Source organism: Oncorhynchus keta, chromosome 30 (assembly GCF_023373465.1).
Source record: "Oncorhynchus keta strain PuntledgeMale-10-30-2019 chromosome 30, Oket_V2, whole genome shotgun sequence".
NCBI lineage: Eukaryota > Metazoa > Chordata > Actinopteri > Salmoniformes > Salmonidae > Oncorhynchus > Oncorhynchus keta.
In genome coordinates this window covers 4,508,194-4,529,696 of record NC_068450.1, presented here as the reverse complement: position 1 = coordinate 4,529,696, position 21,503 = coordinate 4,508,194, and the positions used below count along the sequence as shown (strand labels likewise).

Sequence of the window (21,503 nt, the reverse complement as noted above, 5' to 3'; positions counted from 1 at the left end):
CAAATGTAACACGATTTGGAAGTTGATATGGTCCGACCTCCATTTTGTGTTAAAACCACTGTGGTCATGGTGTTAATATTTTTGCAGTTAAAACTCTAATTGCCATTCTACTCTTTTCAGAGTAGTTTTTTTCCATCAACACCATTGCCATTGTACCCTCTCCTGTGTTTTTCTAAATTAACAAACAACTATAGCATAGTACGTTTCTCTTTCAGTTGACTCTCTTTGAGTCATAAGGGTGTTGAGACTTATTTAAATATTTCTGAAAGTGTCACATTCGGATGGTTTGCAATGTGACATCCAATGTCTGTTGGAAGTCAACTTGCAGGAAGATATCAGTCATAACTTGAATTTATAATGCCTGTCAGCGAAGGGAAGAAAACCCAGTAGTTCAAGACTACCAACACCATGTCAACTTGGTATAACTATCTCACTAATGGTTGCTATAAATCCAACCACTTACAGATTGTATTTAAAAAAAAAAAAGAAGTAATGTTTCTTATATTTGCGTAGCGTAAGATCAAAAACAATCAATGTAAAATTGGAAAATAAAAGATATTGAAACAAACTATTTTAATTATGAACCTACAACAGAGCATCCTGGGAAATATGACAATGTGATCCATCCAACATGGGTGGATAACTCCATGGATGTAACTCCCTGTCACTTGTTAATCTTAACGGAGTTAAAAGTACTCTGTCCGAATCAACTCCAGTTATCAGCACTATCGCCATGGAACATATCACTCTGTTGAGTGTTAACATAACTCCCAGTAGAGTCCATTTAACCCAAAATGTTTTAACACTGTGATTTAAGCTATCCTTGATTTACAGTGTAGTGCACTAAGTAGGGAATAAGGTGTTATTCGGTATTCAGACATGAATGGAAATACTAAAAGTCCCTGCTTTGATCTGTGTTAAACACTGGGGTTCTATAACAGTCCCTGCTTTGATCTCCAGTAAACACTGGGGTTCTGTAACAGTCCCTGTTTGATCTACGTTAAACACTGGGGTTCTGTAACAGTCCCTGTTTGATCTGTGTTAAACACTGGGGTTCTATAACAGTCCCTGCTTTGATCTGCAGTAAACCCTGGGGTTCTATAACAGTCCCTGTTTGATCTGTGTTAAACACTGGGGTTCTATAACAGTCCCTGCTTTGATCTGCAGTAAACACTGGGGTTCTGTAACAGTCCCTGTTTGATCTGCAGTAAACACTGGGGTTCTATAACAGTCCCTGTTTGATCTACGTTAAACACTGGGGTTCTATAACAGTCCCTGTTTGATCTGCAGTAAACACTGGGGTTTTATAACAGTCCCTGTTTGATCTGCAGTAAACACTGGGGTTCTATAACAGTCCCTGTTTGATCTGTGTTAAACACTGGGGTTCTGTAACAGTCCCTGTTTGATCTGTGTTAAACACTGGGGTTCTATAACAGTCCCTGTTTGATCTGTGTTAAACACTGGGGTTCTATAACAGTCCCTGTTTGATCTGTGTTAAACACTGGGGTTCTGTAACAGTCCCTGTTTGATCTGCGTTAAACACTGGGGTTCTGTAACAGTCCCTGTTTGATCTGTGTTAAACACTGGGGTTCTGTAACAGTCCCTGTTTGATCTGCAGTAAACACTGGGGTTCTGTAACAGTCCCTGCTTTGATCTGCGTTAAACACTGGGGTTCTATAACAGTCCCTGTTTGATCTGCAGTAAACACTGGGGTTCTATAACAGTCCCTGTTTGATCTGTGTTAAACACTGGGGTTCTATAACAGTCCCTGCTTTGATCTGCAGTAAACACTGGGGTTCTGTAACAGTCCCTGCTTTGATCTGCGTTAAACACTGGGGTTCTATAACAGTCCCTGTTTGATCTGCAGTAAACACTGGGGTTCTGTAACAGTCCCTGTTTGATCTGCGTTAAACACTGGGGTTCTATAACAGTCCCTGTTTGATCTGCAGTAAACACTGGGGTTCTATAACAGTCCCTGTTTGATCTGTGTTAAACACTGGGGTTCTATAACAGTCCCTGTTTGATCTGTGTTAAACACTGGGGTTCTATAACAGTCCCTGTTTGATCTGTGTTAAACACTGGGGTTCTATAACAGTCCCTGTTTGATCTGCAGTAAACACTGGGGTTCTATAACAGTCCCTGTTTGATCTGTGTTAAACACTGGGGTTCTATAACAGTCCCTGTTTGATCTGCGTTAAACACTGGGGTTCTATAACAGTCCCTGTTTGATCTGCGTTAAACACTGGGGTTCTGTAACAGTCCCTGTTTGATCTGTGTTAAACACTGGGGTTCTATAACAGTCCCTGTTTGATCTGTGTTAAACACTGGGGTTCTGTAACAGTCCCTGCTTTGATCTGCGTTAAACACTGGGGTTCTATAACAGTCCCTGCTTTGATCTGCAGTAAACACTGGGGTTCTATAACAGTCCCTGTTTGATCTGCGTTAAACACTGGGGTTCTATAACAGTCCCTGCTTTGATCTGCAGTAAACACTGGGGTTCTGTAACAGTCCCTGCTTTGATCTGTGTTAAACACTGGGGTTCTATAACAGTCCCTGCTTTGATCTGCGTTAAACACTGGGGTTCTATAACAGTCCCTGTCTGATCTGCGTTAAACACTGGGGTTCTGTAACAGTCCCTGTTTGATCTGCGTTAAACACTGGGGTTCTATAACAGTCCCTGCTTTGATCTGTGTTAAACACTGGGGTTCTGTAACAGTCCCTGCTTTGATCTGTGTTAAACACTGGGGTTCTATAACAGTCCCTGTCTGATCTGCGTTAAACACTGGGGTTCTGTAACAGTCCCTGTTTGATCTGCGTTAAACACTAGGGTTCTATAACAGTCCCTGCTTTGATCTGCAGTAAACACTGGGGTTCTGTAACAGTCCCTGCTCTGATCTGTGTTAAACACTGGGGTTCTATAACAGTCCCTGCTTTGATCTGCGTTAAACACTGGAGTTCTGTAACAGTCCCTGTTTGATCTGTGTTAAACACTGGGGTTCTGTAACAGTCCCTGCTTTGATCTGCGTTAAACACTGGGGTTCTATAACAGTCCCTGTTTGATCTGCGTTAAACACTGGGGTTCTATAACAGTCCCTGTTTGATCTGTGTTAAACACTGGGGTTCTATAACAGTCCCTGTTTGATCTGCAGTAAACACTGGGGTTCTATAACAGTCCCTGCTTTGATCTGCGTTAAACACTGGGGTTCTGTAACAGTCCCTGTTTGATCTGCGTTAAACACTGGGGTTCTATAACAGTCCCTGTTTGATCTGTGTTAAACACTGGGGTTCTATAACAGTCCCTGCTTTGATCTGCAGTAAACACTGGGGTTCTGTAACAGTCCCTGCTTTGATCTGTGTTAAACACTGGGGTTCTATAACAGTCCCTGTTTGATCTGTGTTAAACACTGGGGTTCTATAACAGTCCCTGTTTGATCTGCAGTTAAACACTGGGGTTCTATAACAGTCCCTGTTTGATCTGCGTTAAACACTGGGGTTCTATAACAGTCCCTGCTCTGATCTGCGTTAAACACTGGGGTTCTATAACAGTCCCTGTTTGATCTGTGTTAAACACTGGGGTTCTATAACAGTCCCTGTTTGATCTGTGTTAAACACTGGGGTTCTATAACAGTCCCTGTTTGATCTGCAGTTAAACACTGGGGTTCTATAACAGTCCCTGCTTTGATCTGCGTTAAACACTGGGGTTCTATAACAGTCCCTGTTTGATCTGCAGTTAAACACTGGGGTTCTATAACAGTCCCTGCTTTGATCTGTGTTAAACACTGGGGTTCTGTAACAGTCCCTGCTTTGATCTGTGTTAAACACTGGGGTTCTATAACAGTCCCTGTTTGATCTGTGTTAAACACTGGGGTTCTGTAACAGTCCCTGCTTTGATCTGCGTTAAACACTGGGGTTCTATAACAGTCCCTGTTTGATCTGCGTTAAACACTGGGGTTCTGTAACAGTCCCTGTTTGATCTGCGTTAAACACTGGGGTTCTATAACAGTCCCTGCTTTGATCTGCAGTTAAACACTGGGGTTCTGTAACAGTCCCTGCTTTGATCTGTGTTAAACACTGGGGTTCTATAACAGTCCCTGTCTGATCTGCGTTAAACACTGGGGTTCTGTAACAGTCCCTGTTTGATCTGCGTTAAACACTGGGGTTCTATAACAGTCCCTGTTTGATCTGCGTTAAACACTGGGGTTCTATAACAGTCCCTGCTTTGATCTGCAGTAAACACTGGGGTTCTGTAACAGTCCCTGCTCTGATCTGTGTTAAACACTGGGGTTCTATAACAGTCCCTGCTTTGATCTGCGTTAAACACTGGGGTTCTGTAACAGTCCCTGTTTGATCTGCGTTAAACACTGGGGTTCTATAACAGTCCCTGTTTGATCTGCAGTAAACACTGTGGTTCTATAACAGTCCCTGTTTGATCTGTGTTAAACACTGGGGTTCTATAACAGTCCCTGTTTGATCTGCAGTAAACACTGGGGTTCTATAACAGTCCCTGCTCTGATCTGTGTTAAACACTGGGGTTCTGTAACAGTCCCTGTTTGATCTGCGTTAAACACTGGGGTTCTATAACAGTCCCTGCTTTGATCTGTGTTAAACACTGGGGTTCTATAACAGTCCCTGTTTGATCTGTGTTAAACACTGGGGTTCTATAACAGTCCCTGTTTGATCTGCAGTTAAACACTGGGGTTCTATAACAGTCCCTGCTCTGATCTGCGTTAAACACTGGGGTTCTGTAACAGTCCCTGTTTGATCTGCGTTAAACACTGGGGTTCTATAACAGTCCCTGCTTTGATCTGTGTTAAACACTGGGGTTCTATAACAGTCCCTGCTTTGATCTGCGTTAAACACTGGGGTTCTGTAACAGTCCCTGTTTGATCTGTGTAAAACACTGGGGTTCTATAACAGTCCCTGTTTGATCTGCAGTAAACACTGGGGTTCTATAACAGTCCCTGTTTGATCTGCGTTAAACACTGGGGTTCTATAACAGTCCTTGCTCTGATCTGCGTTAAACACTGGGGTTCTATAACAGTCCCTGTTTGATCTGTGTTAAACACTGGGGTTCTATAACAGTCCCTGTTTGATCTACAGTAAACACTGGGGTTCTATAACAGTCCCTGTTTGATCTGCGTTAAACACTGGGGTTCTATAACAGTCCCTGCTTTGATCTGCGTTAAACACTGGGGTTCTATAACAGTCCCTTTTTGATCTGCAGTAAACACTGGGGTTCTATAACAGTCCCTGCTTTGATCTGTGTTAAACACTGGGGTTCTGTAACAGTCCCTGCTTTGATCTGTGTTAAACACTGGGGTTCTATAACAGTCCCTGTTTGATCTGCGTTAAACACTGGGGTTCTGTAACAGTCTCTGCTTTGATCTGCGTTAAACACTGGGGTTCTATAACAGTCCCTGTCTGATCTGCGTTAAACACTGGGGTTCTGTAACAGTCCCTGTTTGATCTGCGTTAAACACTGGGGTTCTATAACAGTCCCTGCTTTGATCTGTGTTAAACACTGGGGTTCTATAACAGTCCCTGCTTTGGTCTGTGTTAAACACTGGGGTTCTATAACAGTCCCTGTCTGATCTGCGTTAAACACTGGGGTTCTGTAACAGTCCCTGTTTGATCTGCGTTAAACACTGGGGTTCTATAACAGTCCCTGTTTGATCTGCGTTAAACACTGGGGTTCTATAACAGTCCCTGCTTTGATCTGCAGTAAACACTGGGGTTCTGTAACAGTCCCTGCTCTGATCTGTGTTAAACACTGGGGTTCTATAACAGTCCCTGCTTTGATCTGCGTTAAACACTGGGGTTCTGTAACAGTCCCTGTTTGATCTGCGTTAAACACTGGGGTTCTATAACAGTCCCTGTTTGATCTGCGTTAAACACTGTGGTTCTATAACAGTCCCTGTTTGATCTGTGTTAAACACTGGGGTTCTATAACAGTCCCTGTTTGATCTGCAGTAAACACTGGGGTTCTATAACAGTCCCTGCTCTGATCTGCGTTAAACACTGGGGTTCTGTAACAGTCCCTGTTTGATCTGCGTTAAACACTGGGGTTCTATAACAGTCCCTGCTTTGATCTGTGTTAAACACTGGGGTTCTATAACAGTCCCTGCTTTGATCTGCGTTAAACACTGGGGTTCTGTAACAGTCCCTGTTTGATCTGTGTTAAACACTGGGGTTCTATAACAGTCCCTGTTTGATCTGTGTTAAACACTGGGGTTCTATAACAGTCCCTGTTTGATCTGCAGTAAACACTGGGGTTCTATAACAGTCCCTGTTTGATCTGCGTTAAACACTGGGGTTCTATAACAGTCCCTGCTCTGATCTGCGTTAAACACTGGGGTTCTATAACAGTCCCTGTTTGATCTGCGTTAAACACTGGGGTTCTGTAACAGTCCCTGCTTTGATCTGCGTTAAACACTGGGGTTCTATAACAGTCCCTGTTTGATCTGCGTTAAACACTGGGGTTCTATAACAGTCCCTGTTTGATCTGCAGTAAACACTGGGGTTCTATAACAGTCCCTGCTTTGATCTGCGTTAAACACTGGGGTTCTGTAACAGTCCCTGTTTGATCTGCGTTAAACACTGGGGTTCTATAACAGTCCCTGCTTTGATCTGCGTTAAACACTGGGGTTCTATAACAGTCCCTGCTTTGATCTGTGTTAAACACGGGGGTTCTATAACAGTCCCTGCTTTGATCTGCAGTAAACACTGTGGTTCTGTAACAGTCCCTGCTTTGATCTGCAGTAAACACTGTGGTTCTATAACAGTCCCTGCTTTGATCTGCGTTAAACACTGGGGTTCTATAACAGACCCTGCTTTGATCTGCGTTAAACACTGGGGTTCTGTAACAGTCCCTGTTTGATCTGCAGTAAACACTGGGGTTCTATAACAGTCCCTGTTTGATCTGTGTTAAACACTGGGGTTCTATAACAGTCCCTGTTTGATCTACAGTAAACACTGGGGTTCTATAACAGTCCCTGCTTTGATCTGTGTTAAACACTGGGGTTCTATAACAGTCCCTGTTTGATCTGCAGTAAACACTGGGGTTCTATAACAGTCCCTGTTTGATCTGTGTTAATCACTGGGGTTCTATAACAGTCCCTGTTTGATCTACAGTAAACACTGGGGTTCTATAACAGTCCCTGCTTTGATCTGCGTTAAACCCTGGGGTTCTATAACAGTCCCTGTTTGATCTGCAGTAAACACTGGGGTTCTATAACAGTCCCTGCTTTGATCTGCAGTAAACACTGGGGTTCTATAACAGTCCCTGCTTTGATCTACAGTAAACACTGGGGTTCTATAACAGTCCCTGCTTTGATCTGCGTTAAACACTGGGGTTCTATAACAGTCCCTGCTTTGATCTGTATTAAACACTGGGGTTCTATAACAGTCCCTGTTTGATCTGTGTTAAACACTGGGGTTCTATAACAGTCCCTGTTTGATCTGCGTTAAACACTGGGGTTCTGTAACAGTCCCTGCTTTGATCTGTGTTAAACACTGGGGTTCTATAACAGTCCCTGCTTTGATCTGCAGTAAACACTGGGGTTCTATAACAGTCCCTGCTTTGATCTGTGTTAAACACTGGGGTTCTATAACAGTCCCTGTTTGATCTGTGTTAAACACTGGGGTTCTATAACAGTCCCTGTTTGATCTGTGTTAAACACTGGGGTTCTATAACAGTCCCTGTTTGATCTGCAGTAAACACTGGGGTTCTATAACAGTCCCTGTTTGATCTGTGTTAAACACTGGGGTTCTATAACAGTCCCTGTTTGATCTACAGTAAACACTGGGGTTATGTAACAGTCCCTGCTTTGATCTGCAGTAAACACTGGGGTTCTGTAACAGTCCCTGTTTGATCTACAGTAAACACTGGGGTTCTATAACAGTCCCTGTTTGATCTGTGTTAAACAATGGGGTTCTATAACAGTCCCTGCTTTGATCTGCAGTAAACACTGGGGTTCTATAACAGTCCCTGTTTGATCTGTGTTAAACACTGGGGTTCTATAACAGTCCCTGTTTGATCTGTGTTAAACACTGGGGTTCTATAACAGTCCCTGTTTGATCTACAGTAAACACTGGGGTTCTATAACAGTCCCTGTTTGATCTACAGTAAACACTGGGGTTCTATAACAGTCCCTGCTTTGATCTGCAGTAAACACTGGGGTTCTATAACAGTCCCTGTTTGATCTGCAGTAAACACTGGGGTTCTATAACAGTCCCTGTTTGATCTGTGTTAAACACTGGGGTTCTATAACAGTCCCTGTTTGATCTGTGTTAAACACTGGGGTTCTGTAACAGTCCCTGTTTGATCTGCAGTAAACACTGGGGTTCTGTAACAGTCCCTGTTTGATCTACAGTAAACACTGGGGTTCTGTAACAGTCCCTGTTTGATCTGTGTTAAACACTGGGGTTCTATAACAGTCCCTGCTTTGATCTGTGTTAAACACTGGGGTTCTATAACAGTCCCTGTTTGATCTGCAGTAAACACTGGGGTTCTATAACAGTCCCTGTTTGATCTGTGTTAAACACTGGGGTTCTATAAAGTCCCTTTGATCTGTGTTTGTTCTATAACAGTCCCTGTTTGATCTGCGTTAAACACTGGGGTTCTGTAACAGTCCCTGCTTTGATCTGCGTTAAACACTGGGGTTCTATAACAGTCCCTGTCTGATCTGCGTTAAACACTGGGGTTCTATAACAGTCCCTGTTTGATCTGCGTTAAACACTGGGGTTCTATAACAGTCCCTGCTTTGATCTGTGTTAAACACTGGGGTTCTATAACAGTCCCTGCTTTGATCTGTGTTAAACACTGGGGTTCTATAACAGTCCCTGTTTGATCTGCGTTAAACACTGGGGTTCTATAACAGTCCCTGCTTTGATCTGTGTTAAACACTGGGGTTCTATAACAGTCCCTGCTTTGATCTGTGTTAAACACTGGGGTTCTATAACAGTCCCTGTCTGATCTGCGTTAAACACTGGGGTTCTGTAACAGTCCCTGTTTGATCTGCGTTAAACACTGGGGTTCTATAACAGTCCCTGTTTGATCTGCGTTAAACACTGGGGTTCTATAACAGTCCCTGCTTTGATCTGCAGTAAACACTGGGGTTCTGTAACAGTCCCTGCTCTGATCTGTGTTAAACACTGGGGTTCTATAACAGTCCCTGCTTTGATCTGCGTTAAACACTGGGGTTCTGTAACAGTCCCTGTTTGATCTGCGTTAAACACTGGGGTTCTATAACAGTCCCTGTTTGATCTGCAGTAAACACTGGGGTTCTGTAACAGTCCCTGTTTGATCTACAGTAAACACTGGGGTTCTGTAACAGTCCCTGTTTGATCTGTGTTAAACACTGGGGTTCTATAACAGTCCCTGCTTTGATCTGTGTTAAACACTGGGGTTCTATAACAGTCCCTGTTTGATCTACAGTAAACACTGGGGTTCTATAACAGTCCCTGTTTGATCTGCGTTAAACACTGGGGTTCTATAACAGTCCCTGTTTGATCTGCAGTAAACACTGGGGTTCTGTAACAGTCCCTGTTTGATCTACAGTAAACACTGGGGTTCTGTAACAGTCCCTGTTTGATCTGTGTTAAACACTGGGGTTCTATAACAGTCCCTGCTTTGATCTGCGTTAAACACTGGGGTTCTATAACAGTCCCTGTTTGATCTGCAGTAAACACTGGGGTTCTATAACAGTCCCTGTTTGATCTGTGTTAAACACTGGGGTTCTATAAAAGTCCCTGCTTTGATCTGTGTTAAACACTGGGGTTCTATAACAGTCCCTGTTTGATCTGCGTTAAACACTGGGGTTCTGTAACAGTCCCTGCTTTGATCTGCGTTAAACACTGGGGTTCTATAACAGTCCCTGTCTGACCTGCGTTAAACACTGGGGTTCTGTAACAGTCCCTGTTTGATCTGCGTTAAACACTGGGGTTCTATAACAGTCCCTGCTTTGATCTGTGTTAAACACTGGGGTTCTATAACAGTCCCTGCTTTGATCTGTGTTAAACACTGGGGTTCTATAACAGTCCCTGCTTTGATCTGTGTTAAACACTGGGGTTCTATAACAGTCCCTGTTTGATCTGCGTTAAACACTGGGGTTCTATAACAGTCCCTGCTTTGATCTGCAGTAAACACTGGGGTTCTGTAACAGTCCCTGCTCTGATCTGTGTTAAACACTGGGGTTCTATAACAGTCCCTGCTTTGATCTGCGTTAAACACTGGGGTTCTGTAACAGTCCCTGTTTGATCTGCGTTAAACACTGGGGTTCTATAACAGTCCCTGTTTGATCTGCGTTAAACACTGTGGTTCTATAACAGTCCCTGTTTGATCTGTGTTAAACACTGGGGTTCTATAACAGTCCCTGTTTGATCTGCAGTAAACACTGGGGTTCTATAACAGTCCCTGCTCTGATCTGCGTTAAACACTGGGGTTCTGTAACAGTCCCTGTTTGATCTGCGTTAAACACTGGGGTTCTATAACAGTCCCTGCTTTGATCTGTGTTAAACACTGGGGTTCTATAACAGTCCCTGCTTTGATCTGCGTTAAACACTGGGGTTCTGTAACAGTCCCTGTTTGATCTGTGTTAAACACTGGGGTTCTATAACAGTCCCTGTTTGATCTGTGTTAAACACTGGGGTTCTATAACAGTCCCTGTTTGATCTGCAGTAAACACTGGGGTTCTATAACAGTCCCTGTTTGATCTGCGTTAAACACTGGGGTTCTATAACAGTCCCTGCTCTGATCTGCGTTAAACACTGGGGTTCTATAACAGTCCCTGTTTGATCTGTGTTAAACACTGGGGTTCTATAACAGTCCCTGTTTGATCTGCAGTAAACACTGGGGTTCTATAACAGTCCCTCTTTGATCTGTGTTAAACACTGGGGTTCTATAAAAGTCCCAGCTTTGATCTGTGTTAAACACTGGGGTTCTATAACAGTCCCTATTTGATCTGCGTTAAACACTGGGGTTCTGTAACAGTCCCTGCTTTGATCTGCGTTAAACACTGGGGTTCTATAACAGTCCCTGTTTGATCTGCGTTAAACACTGCGGTTCTATAACAGTCCCTGTTTGATCTGCAGTAAACACTGGGGTTCTATAACAGTCCCTGTTTGATCTGCGTTAAACACTGGGGTTCTATAACAGTCCCTGCTTTGATCTGCGTTAAACACTGGGGTTCTGTAACAGTCCCTGTTTGATCTGCGTTAAACACTGGGGTTCTATAACAGTCCCTGCTTTGATCTGCGTTAAACACGGGGGTTCTATAACAGTCCCTGCTTTGATCTGTGTTAAACACGGGGGTTCTATAACAGTCCCTGCTTTGATCTGCAGTAAACACTGTGGTTCTGTAACAGTCCCTGCTTTGATCTGCAGTAAACACTGTGGTTCTATAACAGTCCCTGCTTTGATCTGCGTTAAACACTGGGGTTCTATAACAGTCCCTGCTTTGATCTGCGTTAAACACTGGGGTTCTGTAACAGTCCCTGTTTGATCTGCAGTAAACACTGGGGTTCTATAACAGTCCCTGTTTGATCTGTGTTAAACACTGGGGTTCTATAACAGTCCCTGTTTGATCTACAGTAAACACTGGGGTTCTATAACAGTCCCTGCTTTGATCTGTGTTAAACACTGGGGTTCTATAACAGTCCCTGTTTGATCTGCAGTAAACACTGGGGTTCTATAACAGTCCCTGTTTGATCTGTGTTAATCACTGGGGTTCTATAACAGTCCCTGTTTGATCTACAGTAAACACTGGGGTTCTATAACAGTCCCTGCTTTGATCTGCGTTAAACACTGGGGTTCTATAACAGTCCCTGTTTGATCTGCAGTAAACACTGGGGTTCTATAACAGTCCCTGCTTTGATCTGCAGTAAACACTGGGGTTCTATAACAGTCCCTGCTTTGATCTACAGTAAACACTGGGGTTCTTTAACAGTCCCTGCTTTGATCTGCGTTAAACACTGGGGTTCTATAACAGTCCCTGCTTTGATCTGTGTTAAACACTGGGGTTCTATAACAGTCCCTGTTTGATCTGCGTTAAACACTGGGGTTCTGTAACAGTCCCTGCTTTGATCTGTGTTAAACACTGGGGTTCTATAACAGTCCCTGCTTTGATCTGCAGTAAACACTGGGGTTCTATAACAGTCCCTGTTTGATCTGCAGTAAACACTGGGGTTCTGTAACAGTCCCTGTTTGATCTGCGTTAAACACTGGGGTTCTATAACAGTCCCTGTTTGATCTGCAGTAAACACTGGGGTTCTGTAACAGTCCCTGTTTGATCTGCGTTAAACACTGGGGTTCTATAACAGTCCCTGTTTGATCTGTGTTAAACACTGGGGTTCTATAACAGTCCCTGCTTTGATCTGCAGTAAACACTGGGGCTCTGTAACAGTCCCTGCTTTGATCTGCAGTAAACACTGGGGTTCTATAACAGTCCCTGTTTGATCTGTGTTAAACACTGGGGTTCTATAACAGTCCCTGCTTTGATCTGCAGTAAACACTGGGGTTCTGTAACAGTCCCTGTTTGATCTACGTTAAACACTGGGGTTCTATAACAGTCCCTGTCTGATCTGCAGTAAACACTGGGGTTCTATAACAGTCCCTGTTTGATCTGTGTTAAACACTGGGGTTCTATAACAGTCCCTGTTTGATCTGCAGTAAACACTGGGGTTCTATAACAGTCCCTGTTTGATCTGTGTTAAACACTGGGGTTCTATAACAGTCCCTGTTTGATCTGCAGTAAACACTGGGGTTCTATAACAGTCCCTGTTTGATCTGCAGTAAACACTGGGGTTCTATAACAGTCCCTGTTTGATCTGTGTTAAACACTGGGGTTCTATAACAGTCCCTGTTTGATCTACAGTAAACACTGGGGTTCTGTAACAGTCCCTGCTTTGATCTGCAGTAAACACTGGGGTTCTGTAACAGTCCCTGTTTGATCTACAGTAAACACTGGGGTTCTATAACAGTCCCTGTTTGATCTGTGTTAAACAATGGGGTTCTATAACAGTCCCTGCTTTGATCTGCAGTAAACACTGGGGTTCTATAACAGTCCCTGTTTGATCTGTGTTAAACACTGGGGTTCTATAACAGTCCCTGTTTGATCTGTGTTAAACACTGGGGTTCTATAACAGTCCCTGTTTGATCTACAGTAAACACTGGGGTTCTATAACAGTCCCTGTTTGATCTGCGTTAAACACTGGGGTTATATAACAGTCCCTGTTTGATCTACAGTAAACACTGGGGTTCTATAACAGTCCCTGTTTGATCTACAGTAAACACTGGGGTTCTATAACAGTCCCTGCTTTGATCTGCAGTAAACACTGGGGTTCTATAACAGTCCCTGTTTGATCTGCAGTAAACACTGGGGTTCTATAACAGTCCCTGCTTTGATCTGTGTTAAACACTGGGGTTCTATAACAGTCCCTGTTTGATCTGCAGTAAACACTGGGGTTCTATAACAGTCCCTGTTTGATCTGTGTTAAACACTGGGGTTCTATAACAGTCCCTGTTTGATCTGTGTTAAACACTGGGGTTCTATAACAGTCCCTGTTTGATCTGTGTTAAACACTGGGGTTCTGTAACAGTCCCTGTTTGATCTGCAGTAAACACTGGGGTTCTGTAACAGTCCCTGTTTGATCTACAGTAAACACTGGGGTTCTGTAACAGTCCCTGTTTGATCTGTGTTAAACACTGGGGTTCTATAACAGTCCCTGTTTGATCTGCAGTAAACACTGGGGTTCTATAACAGTCCCTGTTTGATCTACAGTAAACACTGTTTTTTTTATCCCTTTTCAAGTCAATCTGTCTTTCAGCCCATGGCTGACTGTGTGCAGCCCTTGACTACAAGCCACTGATGCAGACCTTTGTAAAAAGTCTAATAAATCCATGCAATGTAGCCGACAACTTCACAATAAATCCATTATTTATTTTAGACAGGTCTAAAGAAACATGATATTAAGAAAAGGCATTTGGAAATTGCTCCCAAGGATGAACCAGACTTGTGGAGGTCTGCAATTTCTTTCTGAAGTCTTGGCTGATTTCTTTTGATTTTCCCATGATGCTAAGCAAAGAGGTACTGAGTTTGAAGGTAGGCCTTGAATTACATCCACAAGTACACCTCCAATTGACTCAAATAGTGTCAATTAGCCTATCAGAAGCTTCTAAAGCCATGACATCATTTTCTGGAATTTTCCAAGCTGTTTAACGCACAGTCATCTTAATGTATGTAAACTTCTGACCCACTGGAATTGTGATACAGTGAATTATAAGTCAAATTATCTGCCTGTAAACAATTGCTGGAAAGATTACTTGTGTCAATGCACAAAGTAGATGTCCTAACCGACTTGCCAAAACTATAGTTTGTTAACAAGAAATATATGGAGTGGTTGAAAATGAGTTGTAATGACTCCAACCTAAGTGTATGTAGACTTCAAATGTAGGAACTATTATAAGCTTAATTTAGAGTTATTTATGTGACTTTAGTTGTTCTACAAATGTTGGGCTATATGCTTTGATTTTGAATACATTATAAGGCTGCATGATGAGACTAATGATGATTTGAAAAAAAGTCTCATGAAAGGCATGAGCTCTGCTTTGTTTAGGTTTTTTTTTGCACAGGCTGCACACACTTCATCAGTCTCTCATTCACAATTTGACAAGTACTTGATAATGCCTCGCATTTCCCGGGCAGCATCCTTTTTGTGTGGCCAAAAATGCCCCCTAAAAAATCCAGGCCTTTTGCAGCCAATGGGCATTGTGACCTTGGACTGAATATAATATTCATTCTCTTCTTCCCGGCTTAGTGAAGCACCTCTCATCACATATCTCTCTCTAATATCTCAATTCTTATTTGCCAATGCCCTTCACATGAGCAGGTCCTTCTCACAGGCTACACGTGAAGACAGACACGTCGCAACTACACATATTGAAGATATTGGAAGAACTGTTCACATTTACTTTTCGTCAGCCAAGAAGATGAGTAGGCCTAACAAACAGCAAAAGCACTAGCCTATGTCAATCTACCATAGTACAGAAGTCGACCTATTCTGTTAGGGTTAGGGTTAGGGGTTAGGGTTAGGGTTAGGGGTAGGATTAGGGTTAGGGTTAGGGTTAGGGGTAGGATTAGGGTTAGGGTTAGGGTTAGGGTTAGGGTTAGGGTTAGGGTTAGGGTTAGGGGTTAGGGTTAGGGTTAGGGTTAGGGTTAGGGTTAGGGGTAGGGTTAGGGTTAGGGTTAGATAAACAAATATTCCAAACATAGTCTGGGACAGTTGTGGGATGCGATAGATCCGTAAAATTAATACAACTACTAGAATAAAAAAAAACTGTTTTACGCAATGTGGCTGACGGAACAGATCAGAACGTTTAGCTTAAAATGTTGATAAACTATTAGGCTATTTGTTCACAAATACAAGCGCAACAATGTGCACACTGCAGTAGGCTACAATCAATTATCGTAAGAAAAAACACCATTCTCAAAAGTGACAGCAAATGCGATTATACATGTAATAATTTTATTATAAAGGTGCATTTTAATGGTGAAAATGAACTTCCTCAAACTGGAAACTCCCACGCTGCTTATGGTAATGCCAGTTAGGCTCTACACACATACACAGCTCTCCATTGTAAAGCGACTTAATGTGCTTCATTTTAAGAACTAAACGATCACATGGAATTTGACTGCCATCATGACTCATGACTGCCGGTGTGGTGGTAACACTCTCACTGGAACAGGCCCTAGTCATAACTAAACACTAGAGGAGTTAAATGTACTTAACGACCCAAGGGAGCATCAAACATCAGACATGGCTGTTCTACAATGTAACATCACGCACACACGCGCGCGCGCACACGCACACACACACACACACACACACACACACACACACACACACACACACACACACACACACACACACACACACACACACACACACACACACACACACACAGAGAGAGAGAGAGAGGGAGAAGGAGACATCTACTTGCAACATGTGTGTGTGTGTGTGTGTGCGTGCGTGCGTGCGTGTGTGTGTGTGTGTGTGTGTGTGTGTGTGTGTGTGTGTGTGTGCGTGTGTGTGTGTGCGTGCGTGCGTGCGTCTATATTCAGAAAATATGTTTAATACTCACTCTGTAGACACTGTTGGCTGGTACAGTTGAGTGACTGGAGGTCGATGCCCTGGCAGTCTTTGCCCCCGGTGCCAGGCGAGGGCTGGGTACACTCTCTACTGCGCCACATGGAGCAGTCCACTCCGCACTCAGACCAATTAGACCAATCACTCCAACCTCCATCTACTGAACACAGGGACAGGCACAGGGTCAGAGAGAGAGAGATACCACACACACACAGACCAGAGTCAGAGAGACATATACCTGGTACATACTATTAGGTACATACTATTAGGTACATACTATTAGGTACATACTATTAGGTACATACTATTAGGTACATACCATTAGGCATATAATATTAGGTACATACTATTAGGTACATACTATTAGGTACATACTATTAGGTACATACTATTAGGTATATACTATTAGGTACATACTATTAGGTACATACTATTAGGTACATACCATTAGGTATATAATATTAGCTACATACTATTAGGTACATACTATTAGGTACATACTATTAGGTACATACTATTAGGTATGTCATATTAACTATGTGATATTAGGTTTATGATATCAGGTATATATTGTTAGGTTTATTATATTAGGTATATCATAGTAGGTATATGATATTATGTATATCATATTAACTATGTCATATTAGGTTTATGATATTAGGTATATACTATTAGGTTTATTATATTAGGTATGTCATCTTAAAACTATTAGGTATATCATATTAAGTACATAGTATTAGGTACATCATATTAGGTATATACTATTATATATGTAATATTAATAATACTAGTTATATCATATTAGATACATAGCATTAGGTACATTATTTTAACTGTGGTCCTTCTGTAGCTCAGTTGGTAGAGCATGGCGCTTGTAACGCCAGGGTAGTGGGTTCGATTCCCGGGACCACCCATACGTAGAATGTATGCACACATGACTGTAAGTCGCTTTGGATAAAAGCATCTGCTAAATGGCATATATTATTATTATATATTATTATACATAGTATTAGGTACATCATATTAGATACATAGTTTTAGGTATATACTATGAGGTAGTCACCTGGAATGCATTTCAATTAACAGGGGTGCCTTGTTAAAACCTGTTGGGGATAGGGCTGTTTACTGCCCCCTCTGGAGTGCCCATAGTAAACAGATTTTTTTTTGTCAAAAGTTGTTAATATATGCAAATAAAACATATTATTGAATAGAAAACACTCTAAAGCTTCTAAAAACCGTTTAAATTATGTCTGTATGTAAAGCAGAACTCTCAGGGCAGTCATTCTCCCAAACTCTCTCTTGTCATCAGAAAAGTTGGCCCAACTTTGACGTCATCGCCCCACCCTTCCCAAGCACTTACAGGTCTGGGAACAGTCTCTTTGTCTTCAGCACGATGTCTGCTTCCAATGGGGCTTCTCATTGTGAGAATCGCACGCTCACGAGAGTTTTGGCGGGCCGAAACCTTTCGGTCACGCGAAAAAACAGGTTACTCTCATGCGCGCTCTGCTCCGGTCCTGTCTTTTTTCCAAGATCGATTAAACAATGCGTGTGTTTATGTTCGTCCTCACGATTGCTGTACTCCTATATAACATGTTAAAGCTTGATTATGAACATAGTTTGACAAGTTTAGTCGACATATAATATGTAATTTCAACGTTTTGGTGCGCATCCACTTGACTTTTGGTTGCATTTCAACCGAAATGTGTCGTGTTTGAGAACCGAAAGACACAGACTGCAAAACTAAACGCTGTTTTTGGTAAGTATAATTCCTTCCAGGTGTTCTGATGGAAGAACAGCAAAGGTAAGGGAATATTCATGTGGTAAATTTGAGTTTCTGTGGACTCCAAGATAGAGGAGCCATAATGCTACTTTTTGAGCGCCGACTCATAGTATAGCCTAGTGAACGAAACCTGTAACGTTAAAAATAAATGTAACACAGCGATTGCATTCAGAAGAAGTGTATCTTCCTATATATATGTAGAACATGCATATTTAGTCAAAGTTTATGATGTGTATTCCTTGTTAGCTGATGTTATCTGCTGGAGCTATCGTCATTTCTCAGGACATTTGAGTAGCATTTTTTGAATGATGCATCATTGTAAACAGAGATTTATGGATATATATAGCATATTATTGAAAAAAAAACATAAATGTACTGTGTAACATGTTATATTACTGTCATCTGATGAAGATTTCAAAAGGTTAGTAAAATTATTTTTCTTTTAATCCTGCGTTTGTTGATATTTTTTTCAACTTGGCTATGCAAATTAGCTGTGTCTTCGGTGGTGGTTTGACATAAATATGTGCTATGTTTTCGCCATAAAACATTTTAGAAATCTGACTTGCTGGGTAGATAAACAAGGTGTTTATCTTTCATTTGAGCCATTGGACTTGTTAATGTGTGGAGGTTAAATATTTTTAGGAATATTTTTGCGTTCCATGCGCCACCTTCCAGCTGAACGTGGGGGGAGTTCCCAAATGGGAACCGTAACCCCCTTCTGGTTAAAAGTACATGTGTGGAATTTTCTTCCTTCTTAATGCATTTGAGCCAATCAGTTGTGTTGTGACAAGGTAGGGGTGGTATACAGAAGATGGCCCTATTTGGTCAAATAAAGCATCCCTTCCCCCATATGCCCCCCAAGGCACAACTACGACAACATAACCAACAAAAGCGGGTCACAACTCCTGCAGCTCTGTCACACGCTGGGTCTGTACATAGTCAATGGTAGGCTTCGAGGGGACTCCTATGGTAGGTACACCTACAGCTCATCCCTTGGCAGCAGTACTGTAGACTACTTTATCACTGACCTCAACCCAGAGTCTCTTAGAGCCTTCACAGTCAGCCCAGTGACACTCCTATCAGATAACAGCAAAATCACAGTCTACTTGAATAGAGCAATACTCAATCATGAGGCATCAAAGCCAAAGGAACTGAGTAACATTAAGAAATGCTATAGATGGAAGGAAAGTAGTGAGGACACCAACCAAAACATAATTAGTCAACAACAAATGCAATCCCTTTTAGACAACTTCCTGGACAAAACGTTTCACTGTAATAGTGAAGGTTTAAACTTGTAGTAGAAAACCTAAACAGCATATTTGACCTATCAGCTTCCCTAATAAATAAATACATGTCAAACAGAAAACTGAAGAAAATTAACAACAAAGACAAACGGTTTGATGAAGAAGTCAAAAACCTAAGAAAGAAATTGAGAGACCTATCCAACTAAAAACATAGGGACCCAGAAAACCTGAGTCTACGCCTTCACTATGGTGAATCATTAAAAACGAAACAGAAATACACTAAAGAAAAAGAAGGAACAGCACGTCAGAAATCAGCTCAATGTACAGTAATTGAAGAATCCATAGACTCTAACCACTTCTGGGAAAATTGGAAAACTCTAAACAGACAACAACATGGAAGTTATCTATCCAAAATGGAGATGTATGGGTAAAACCCTTCTCCAATCTTTTTGGCCCTAAAACAAATTCCAATTGGCCATATTTAAACTCTTTAACATCATCCTTAGCATCTTCCCCACTATTTGGAACCAATAACTGATCACCCCAATCCACAAAAGTGGAGACAAATTTGACCCCAATAACCAACGTGGGATATGTGTCAACATCAACCTTGGGAAAATCCTCTGCATTATCAATACTTAACGAAAAAGCTGGTTCTCCAGGAGATGCTGAAGGACTTGTCGGACGTGTTCTTGAGCTGAACGGACAAGGATGTCGTCGAGGTCGACAAACAGGAACCGATTCAGCATTTCCCGGAGCACATTGTTGACCAGGGCCTGGAACACCGTGTGAGCTTTGGTCAGTACGCATAACTAAGTACTCATAGTTCCCGCTAGCCATGTTAAAGGCTGTTTTCCAATTGTCTCCCTCCCGTATCCGAACCAGATGGTAGGCGTTCCGGATGTCCAACTTAGAGAAGATGGTCATTCCCTGAAGAGTTTCGAAAGCCGCGGAGATGAGTGATAGAGGGTAATATTTTAACATTTCATTAATGCCCCTGTAGTTGGGCGCAGAGTTTTGTCCTTCTTCTCCACAGAAATACCCTGCGCTGGCGGACAAGGCCAATGGACAAATACTCCCTGAACCAGAGAGTTCTCAATGTACTCCTCCATAGCCTTGGTCTCTGGACCTGACAGGGAGTAAAGCCGGCTCCCGAGGGGGTGTAGTGCCCTGGAGAAGGTCAATGGAGCAGCCGTAGGGTCCATGAGGAGGAAGAGACCTAGCACGGGCCTTGTTGAATGTTTTCTCAGAGGTCCAGGTACTCAGGGGTAATGGCGGAGCGATCTAACACTTCTCTTAAGCCAGCAGGATGATGTCCCAGGGCAGGCTGGGCCGACTTAATTAAAACCTGTTAAGCCTACCCCCTACTTTTTCGAACATTCTGTTAAAAATCACGCAACATTTCAGCGTCCTGCTACTCATGCCAGGAATATTGTATATGCATATGATTAGTATGTGTGGATAGAAAACACTCTGACGTTTCTACAACTGGTTAAATCACGGCTGTGACTATAACAGAGCCTGTGTTACATCGAAAAGCGCAAGAAAAACTGATCACCGAAAACTGGGAAAAATATCCATGCGCCACTTGCATGTATTGTCTATGGGAAACCAAATTACATGGGGCTGAGATTGCAAGTCCTACAGCTTCCACACGATGTCACCAGTCTTGTCAATTGCCTGGGCTTTGTTTCTTGGTCAAACGAGTAAGAGAGAGCCCATTCCTTCCGGTCTCCGACAGGATGTTTTGGCAGAGAAATTGCCGACCATGATTTTAAGACGTGGAGCTATTGAATACACTTCGCCCAGTGATCAATTTGATAGATTATTAACGTTTACTAATACCTAAAGTTGGATTACAAAAGTATTTCGAAGTGTTTTGTGAAAGTTTATCGTTGACTTTTTTAATTAAAAAAAATGACGTTGCGTTTTAAAACGGTCTTTTTTCCTGTATCACACACTTTTCATAGATCGATATTTAGGGTATATATGGACCGATTTAATCAACAAAAAAACCCAATAGTGATGTTTATGGGACATCTAGGAGTGCCAACAAAGAAGATCGTCAAAGGTAATGAATGTTTTATATTTTATTTCTGCGTTTTGTGTAGCGCCGGCTATGCTAATTATTTTGTTTACGTCCCTTTCAGGTATTTCGGGGTGTTGCATGCTATCAGATAATAGCTTCTCATGCTTTCGCCGAAAAGCATTTTAAAAATCTGACTTGTTGGCTGGATTCACAACGAGTGTAGCTTTAATTCAGTACCCTGCATGTGTGTTTTAATGAACGTGCTAATGAAATGCTATTAGCATTTAGCGTAGCGCATTCGCATTTC

The 21,503-nt window shown here is 42.2% G+C and overlaps 1 protein-coding gene across 1 annotated transcript in view; it reads right to left on the bottom strand.

The window, feature by feature from the left end:
- Positions 1-21,503, bottom strand: part of LOC127913710 (netrin receptor UNC5A-like) — a 435,702-nt gene that overhangs the window by 195,060 nt on the left and 219,139 nt on the right. Inside the window, exon 7 of the mRNA XM_052486952.1 lies at positions 16,139-16,303. Within this exon, the coding sequence (XP_052342912.1) occupies positions 16,139-16,303 (165 nt within the window). The remainder of the gene's footprint in view (positions 1-16,138; positions 16,304-21,503) is intronic.